Raw genomic sequence first — 9,485 nt, forward strand, 5'->3', positions numbered from 1 at the left:
CTCATTAGCGAATAGTAGGTAAATAATGTGAAAAGTTATCATCGATGAGAGTTTGAGCTTTGAGTTTCAAAATATAAATTAACTAGATAAATAATATTATATGTTCATACTTCTTAGTATATGTATACAGCGGAGTGGACGTTAAATAGTAACAAATTTAATTTACACCATGGATGATGATGCGGAAACATACAAACTTTGGCGTATTCGTAAAACAGTTATGCAGGTACAATTTGTATTTTTATACTTTTTTAAAGCATAGATAATCTTTGAAACATAATTTAGAATTTTTAACCCTTTTCCACCTTACTATTTAAATAAATATGTAACTTTGATGTAGATTTCTTAACAACATCAACATAACCTCTCAAACTTAGCCGACAGTAACAAATTCGATAAACCCACGTATTGATTCCAGCTTTGCCATGATCGAGGATACCTTGTAACACAGGATGAATTGGATCAAACATTAGATCACTTTAAGGAACAATTTGGTGACAAGCCAAGGTATTTAAAATATTGTAATCAAATTAATGACCATATTGGTGTGAGCAAGGTATGGCATGTTGGTAATACTATTATTCATTATTTTATTAATATATATTAATTAGTATAGTGCCAACTTATCTAAACATTATAATATACAAAACAGTAGCTTAGATAAAATAAAAATTTCATGGTTTTTTATAATTTTGTTATTTGTTTCTTTATTAACCTTATCTTTCCTTCCAGTTATTTGGATGACTACTAAGTCTTGTTTAGAATTGGTATTTACAACTATTTTTATCTAGTGGATATTTTATATATCATTCTTGTTGATTTTGCATGTATATTTTTAATTATATAGACTTGCCACTGTTCATAACATTTGCACCTAAATTAAATTAAAAGTATATGTTTAGTGAACCAGGATAATTCAATTTGGTATTAAACATTTTTTAACATGAAATTGCTTAAAGACAATGAGTGTGTTGTACACTCAAGCCATGTATACACATGATAATATGTTTAATAGTATACATGACTTATACACATTATCAAACAGCAAAGATTGTTAAATTTTGTCTAAATGCTTGTGTGGTTGCTTAGCAAAAAACACAAAAAGAAATACATATCACAATAACATAATAAGTAATTTAATTCGATTTCAATTTGTTTAAAATTATTGACAAGTACAAGTGTATGTAAATACCCAAGTGCTAAAAAAATATAATTTTTTCATTATATTATATATATTATAACATTAAACCAAAACAAAGAGTTTTTGTTGTTGGATATAAAGGCCAGCTAATTAATTAAAAATAACCTAAATGTTGTAAGTAATTGAATAAAACCTTAAAGCCCTTAAGGGGGTAACCCCGTTATTCATAATGGTCCGCTAACTTAAAACAGCCGCTAAGGAGTGTTTTTTCTCATTCTGACTTAGGTCAATAGAAGAAGACAGAGTGAGAATTAGCAATGCTTTAAGTTATCAGACTATTATGAATAAGGGGGATAGTGTAAGTATATTTTACTTACCCATATGTAATTTTGTTGTTGCAGACACATTGTGGTTCAATATGTGCTTTTTCACTTTTTCTTCTAATGTTTCCATCACTACTAATAATTTGTATTGTTAAATAAAAAAAATTACTTTAGAAAGTTGAATACAGCTTCTATTTAGTGAATTAAAATTTTGACATACTGTAAACAATTAATGACAGTCAAATCAATATTTATTTTATATGATTTAAATGAGTATTTATTAAAATTATATAGTAGCAGTTTGATTATCAAAAAAAATATATTACCATGAGGTTATCATATCAAATATATTTTGGAATTTTTATTCTCTGTTGAAATCATGTCACTATTTGTATTGTGTATCCTTAAAAAATGTGAAACATTACTTTTTAAGCTTTGCTATTCCTGCAAATTATTTCTATATTCTTTTGCCTTCTTCAACAACATACAAGAAAAGCTACTCAATTCAAAAATATCTACATACTTATTTCCTGATGGAATGACCCTGATAGCTTGGGCATGGAGAAGGACGACTGTTGTGGGATGCAACTTGTGTCAAAATTCTGCCTCCTCCTCATGTCCAAGTTACGTCAGTAGGTCCTGAGGCTGCTGCTTTGACAGGCTAAGTCAGCAAACATTGCAAATATATTGGTCTCAATGAGTCATACATCTTTGGGCCCAAGCACTGGCAGCTAATTCTTTCAATGGATCAGCCTAGCTATCCAACACGAAAATGCTACCAGTATTCTTGGTACACTTCCCCTATCAATAGTTTTAATTTAATGTAATCATAGTATTGTAAATATAGTTAAGTCCACTTATGTGTTATTTATTATATTTTTAGTGAAAAAAGGCCAGCTCGCAGTGATTTGATTGTTCTTGTGGCACACAATGATGACCCGACAGATCAGATGTTTGTATTTTTCCCAGACGAAGCTAAGATTGGTATCAAAACAATAAAAACTTACTGTACTAGAATGCAAGAAGAAAATATACATAGAGCTATTGTTGTTGTTCAAGCAGGTAATATTTATATTTAATGAAACTTAAGAACTATGAGCCAGCTATCATTGGGTCAGCTACAATCAAGACTACCCTTCTCTGAAAACCTTGATTCATTATGTACTGTCTAGTACATAATTGTGTATAATATTCACAATAATTGATCAGTGATCAACAATATGGATTTTGACGGCAAAAGAAAACTTTAAATCCCTCATAGTGTTATCAAACATTTGAATACCATTAAATTATTAAGTATAGTTGTCATCCAGAATGTACAGCCTACTTTTGTTCCTAGATTAAAATATTATGATAACAGACCCTAATATTATAAGATTATGAATGTTTGACCAGCTTAATATAGTGATTTAATTTTCTTTATAATACAGATAATTATTTGATTTGAAAATAAGGAACTATAAAACATTTTAAATTAAATGTATTCATTTATTTTACAGGTATGACACCATCGGCCAAACAGTCTCTAGTAGATATGGCCCCAAAATATATATTGGAACAATTTTTGGAATCAGAACTTCTTATAAATATAACTGAACATGAATTAGTCCCGGAACACATTGTACTAACACCTGATGAAAAACAAGAATTGTTAGCTAGATAGTATCCTTTTTAACAATTATTTTTTTACTACACTATATTTATTGATGGAATATGTATATGAGTACGCATGAGTCACGATTGAGTTGCATTTATTGTGAAATCATTCATTAACAATAGTATTTGTGACAATAATTTGGTTTTAAATTATCTAGAAAGATGGTGTAGCATATAATTTAAAGTAATTTCTTTGATTAATGCGAGTGTTACACATTTCAATAAAATGTTTTTTAAAGAATTGATATGTGTTATTATAAATGTATTTTTTATATGTAAAAAATACATTTATAATATACCTTATGAGGTATCTCCATAAAAGTTACATTTTTTATAATTTATTTATTTAACCCAACATTTTGTGACCTTTGCAGGATCACATCTTCATGGGGACTGCTACAAATACAGTTACAATTACGCGTGTTTTAATCCTTTGGGAAGTCATCATTTAAATAGAATTTTTGTCAATAACAATTCACTACAAAACAAATTCTATGTTTCAATTGCACAAAAAATATCAGAATACTCTAAATACTGTAGTTGTAGTAAATATACCATTTTTTTTATAGATAGCAATTTTAGTATTGGTTATCCTTTTGATAGGTTTTTACAGTATATGAAATGTTCAACATTATAAAAAAAACAAGAGTTATAACAAGTCTGTGGTTTAAGCTGAATGCTGTGAGAGTTTCTTGCGCCACTTCTCTCTCAGAGCGTCATTTGTTTCGGAAGCGGTTATAGTCTCTAGAATATAAGAAATGACATAAAAAAAAATCTATTGGAATGAATTTTATGAAAATAAATGCCTTTTATGCCTTTTAAGCGTGCATCTTTATATGTATTTGAAAAACACTTATGTGTTGTTCAAATACGCTTAACAACTTAGCGGGTTTTTACTTTGACGCCAATCGCGATACTGTTATTAATACTACTTCAAACCTATGTCAAATCTCACTGCACGTTTCATACTAAACTAAATTTTAATTTTTATGAAGGCAGTGCCTCCTCTTGTTACGTAGTATTTTAGGATGTAAATACTACGTACTATAATATAGGATAGGACAGGGAGAAGTAATTTTAAACGTGGAATAACTTTACTTCGCGTTTATTAATAAAACAGTATATTATGATTATACACTTTATCTGCTATTTACATCTAGTTCTAGATATATATCTATTTATATAAAACGACATTTTTTTTATCAAAAAAAATTTCTAGTTTTAGCTATGTTATATTTTTAACGGTTCAATTTTAATTTATATTTTCACTTAACCTATCACATAGCAAATTAAAAGAAAACATGTTGATGAGAATCCAAGCGGGAGATCCAGTGGCCAGATACTTCGGTCTGAAGAGAGGACAGGTAAGTCTGATAGAATCCGAAAGTTATTAGTATTTAAAAAATGCTGAGTATGTATGTTTACAGAAACTTCGTACAGTAAATTGCTAATAGATATTTGAGGCACCACTGAAGAGAGGGACCCATTCTTATTGGGTGACACATCCCCTAAGTCAAACTTTTCCCCTAAACCCTGTTTATTGACTTTATTACCTAGTAGACCCTTTATACCTTAATATTCACATTGCAAACAATTCAGTCAACCAACCAAAGTGCTGAATGCTCATTGGCCAGTTAATGACCACAACATAATTCAGGTCAGGTAATAATAACAACTTGAACTTGAACAACATATCGTAAACAATCGCTATATTTATTGTAAACAATCACTACTGGCTACTGTAGATTTTTATAGCATCTGTACCTGTCTATGCGTTATAAGGTTGGTGAATATTTTTCTAGTCAATGCAAAAAAAAAATGCGTTTTAAAATTGCAATTGCACCAAAACAGCAGTAAAGTAAATTATTAAAGCAATTCCACTCTTTGATTGTATTAAAAAATCGTTTCTATATTGTAGTCTTCGTTCAGAGAACTAGGTTGTCTGCTTGGTAGACATTCAAAACTATCACTGGATAATAAGCTTCTCGTTTACAAATGCATATTAAAACCGCTATGAACATTAAATGATATGCAATTATGGATTTCATCTGGCCATAGAATGTAGGTGTGGCTAGGTTCACCTTTAAATCACAATCCGAAAAGTAGTGCCTAATAAAAGCTATCCAAATGTTAGTTGTTTTCTTTAGGTTTAATCCAGTTACGATTTTTTTAACCAATTCGACTCTTGTTTCGCCTCGACGCGAAGCATCATCAGTAAAATGAGCCAGCTTCATACGATGTCTGTATGGGGTCTACTTTTGTAGCTCACGGACAGTGGTGTCCCGGCGAAATATAGCCCTATAGTAATTAGTGGCGGCGCGAGCAGTAACATTCTGTGCATAGCTGGTCGCGCCACTAAATTGGCTGCGTAACCAAACGGTCACCAGGAGTAACTCCTCTATATCTCTCATACTTTGCTCAACCTGCTCAACCGCAATATTTGAGAGTTGAACAAAGCATACAAGATTTTATCAACGATACGTCACTCGAACGGTTAGCTCAGTTGGAAGTCGCGGGTTCGAGTCCCGCATCGTTCATAAAATTTTGTTTTCAAATTTAATTTGAGTTTTACCTATTACGCGTATTACGGGACTCATAATTACGCGCCCTTAGATAATTTATACATCTAGATAGAGTCTCTTGCTGTTAGACAACCGATAAAAACAGGCTAGGAATATTAGTAGTAGTAGTAGTGGTTAATTCTAAAGTGTATGTTTTTGCGCCGTTTTCACAGCTGTCATAGTCAATCTAGACGTATAAATGATATAATTACGCGGCATAGCTCGCAGTGCTACACTATGCAAAATCTGTATATTCTGGTGTCCTCCATGTTAACATATTACATCACTATAACTTAGAAATCATTATGACGAATAATTTGAAAATGACCTTTTGTTATTACAGGTCATAAAGATCATCCGATCGTCGGAAACGGCTGGAAGATATATTTCATACAGATTAGTTTGCTAAGTATTAAAAATAAACTATTTTTACGACCAACTTTTTCTTTTAATTTCTCATCGTTTAGTTTAATTAATTTTAATGTCATCTTACGGTAATGGCCGGCAAGGCTTTTTATAAGTCCGCTGGCTAACATATCTTTCTTTATAGATCAAAAGGTTGCAGTTGGTTTTTGAAGAAGCCTGCAATGAACAGTCTTATTACATCTTGCATTAACTTTATCAATCATCTGCTGGTGACAGTATTTTTTGCACAAATTTAACTTTATTAGTGTCAATTTATTAAATGTTTACGTTTTTTAACGTAAAATGCTTGAAAAGTCAACATAAAATGAAAATAAAGTGGTATTTGCAGATTAAGAATAAAATTTTGTACTTAGTACTAAAGTAAGAACTAACATAGCAGAAACATTTCGCAATATCAATACTGCGTTTGGAGAGGATAATGAATGCACTATACTAGATACTAGACGCTTCCGGAGAAAAAACATCTACTTGAAGAATGAACCCAGAGGAAAGCAGCCATAATAGAAATGATTAATGAAATGCGATGGTAGAAGCCCGTTTGTATCAAACTACCATTAGCGGCATAGTTTGATGTTATTCATCCATTTACATCAAATCGGTAAAATAATAAAACTTGAAAAATGGGTGCCTCATAATACTTATAATTATTGGATCGAAGTTACTTACGGCAGGTTTGGAGATAGCGATTTTGCTGTGCTACCAAACTCAAAAAAATTTAAGACTAAAACCGTACTATGAAAAACATAGTGGAAGTGGGAGTGTGCACACTTAAGCATTAAAACTAGTGTCAAAATGAAATAATTAGCATAAAAGAAAAAAAAATATGTCTCTGAAGGTGTATTTAGTTAGGTAATAATTAAATTAATAAATAAAGTCTAACACCTTAACACAGCGGAAAAAAACGGATTAACCCGAATGATTCTAAATGCGCACATTTTCCCCATACTAAGGGTAACTGTACGCACTCGTGTCGGGTAAAATTGCGCAACTAAGGGAACTAAGTAGATTTTTAATGCCCTAAGCAGACTGATTTTAATAATACTTACATAAGTTTATTAGACAACATCGAATGTTATGCTAAATAAAAAACTCAGATACATTATTGACTGAAAAAAATGAATCTACTTTAGTTACTATCCTTATTACAGTGTGACAATCTTTGCATTACAGAAAATTAAACCATTACGCCACCAGATTCTATAAATATTTTATTTTTTCAGTAAACTAAAGGTTCCACGTGGGTTTTTCTTGCATAAGCTAATTTACCACCAACAAACCTTTAATATGCCTACACATTTCACAAACTTCCCAATTCTCCGTTCAGAAATAAAGGGGTTGCGCACACTTACGTAAATATACCTGAATTCTTGAGTAGGTATATAGCGGAGTGGGGTTAGACAGAGAAGGGATGAGAGAAAACAAAATATTTCTTTTAGAAAAATTTAAGTAACGTGTTAACATTAATCCCAAAGAATCGACAGCGAGATATATTACTACTAATGGTGCTGTTTTTTCAAGATATTCGTAGAAAATGTAATCGCAAAGTTATGTATCTTATTTTACTTACCACAAGCCTATAGTTTCAGCAATAGAATTTAATGATGAGAATTGACTAATAAAAAGTAATTTTAAATTGTCGAAGAAAAATAAAGAGACAATTTTTTTCATTTTACTAATTTGAATTACAATTATTTTGTTTGATTTATTTTATATTGCGTTTTTTGTTATTTTGAAATACTAAATTTATTTAAATAAGTTAGTTGAAACTTGCCTCACCATTTTGAAACATTATAAAATAAAGTGACTTTGAGGCGCATTATGACGTATCGTAAGAAAAATGGAATCGCAAGCCAGTAATACAATTACTGGCTGAAGGTAAAATGTAACCAAACACTGCCCTAAATCGAAGAAAACCCATAAGTATAAAAGTGGTGGTAACTATTTGGTGGCCACGTCATGGTGCAATTAACTTCAGCTTCCTCAGATCCGGTGTATCAATAACAGCGTATCTATATTGTACTTTGCAGAATTATTTATTCTCGCAGCAAGGCAGCCTGACTGGTCATGCGATCTTATCCATTTTGTGATAGTTACTTGATAACGCAGGAACTTACAATGCTCGAGAAACTGTTTTAACTGTAGTACAGGTACTTTAAACTGTACATTTAAAAAAAATCCGACACCCACGGTACTACGGCTAGATTATGGGTACCACAACGGAGCCTATTTCTGCCGTGAAGCAGTAATGTGTAAGCATTAATGTGTTTTGGTCTGAAGGGCGCCGTAGCTAGTGAAAATGCTGGGCAAATGAGTCCTAACCTCTTATGTCTCAAGGTGACAAGCGCAATTGTAGTGCCGCTCAGAATTTTTGGGTTCTTAAAGATCCTTCGCGGCACTGCATTGTAATGGGCACGGCGTATCAATTACCATCAGCTGAACGTCCTGCATGTCTCGTTCCTTATTTTCATAAAAAAAATTGACCAATTACCAAATTTCCGCTAATACCTGGATGTGTGGCGGTCTTCCACAGTGCGGTGTTTCCGGGACGATACGACATGGGTACTTTCAAAAAAAGCGCGTACACCTTCCTTAAAGAATGGTGTTGCAGGAGAGTGTGGGTGGTGGTGATCACTTAACACCAGGTTATTTTTTATTTTTTTTTATTTTTATGGAATAGGAGAACAAACGGGCGTACGGGTCACCTGGTGTTAAGTGATCACCGCCGCCCACATTCTCTTGCAACACCAGAGGAATCACAAGAGCGTTGCCGGCCTTTAAAGACTTTTTTTTTGCGCTTTTTTTGAAGGTACCCATGTCGTATCAAACGGTTAACGCTCGCTTGTCCTTCATTTCCATAAACAAAAAAAATTCGCGAAGTAAATTTCTTACATAATTCTTTCACATACATTCTTCGATTAAGTAAATAAATTTAGACCTGCTTCTTGTAGAAATGTTAAAAATTTACAAAAGGAGGCACAAAACGGCATCTCATAAGAAACTTTAAAAGACTTATATTAACCTCGCTTGATAAAGTTTTCACTTCTATTTGCGGTCAGCTCACTATAGTTTTTTCGAAATAAAATTATCATCGTATTTATTTTTCTAAGTAGTCATTTCCTTAGCATTAAAATTGCTAATTACAATTTCAATAAATTCATCAATTTCCACCAAAACTCAATTTTAACTGGAATTGGTCATTACTATTCGTTTCAGATATCGTTGTTCGGCAAAATTCTTGTCAACTAAAACTAATCGAACCACGCAGTGACATAGAAAATCCTCTGGAACATTTATACCTACGGAATATTGAGACACCATAATGATAAATTAAAAAAAAAATACTTTTTATACAGACCATTAAAACTTTAAATAATAATT

At 31.8% G+C, this 9,485-nt stretch overlaps 1 protein-coding gene across 1 annotated transcript; it reads left to right on the forward strand.

The window, feature by feature from the left end:
* LOC126971966 (DNA-directed RNA polymerases I, II, and III subunit RPABC1) lies at positions 1-6,120 on the forward strand. The gene is made up of 6 exons (XM_050818500.1): positions 1-226; positions 419-507; positions 2,348-2,526; positions 2,964-3,126; positions 4,406-4,484; positions 6,025-6,120. The coding sequence occupies exons 1-6, from the start codon at positions 170-172 to the stop codon at positions 6,088-6,090; spliced, it is 633 nt and encodes a 210-aa protein (XP_050674457.1). The 5' UTR covers positions 1-169; the 3' UTR covers positions 6,091-6,120.
* The last annotated feature ends 3,365 nt before the right edge of the window (positions 6,121-9,485 follow it).

This window comes from Leptidea sinapis, chromosome 25 (assembly GCF_905404315.1).
Source record: "Leptidea sinapis chromosome 25, ilLepSina1.1, whole genome shotgun sequence".
Classification (NCBI taxonomy): Eukaryota; Metazoa; Arthropoda; class Insecta; order Lepidoptera; family Pieridae; genus Leptidea; species Leptidea sinapis.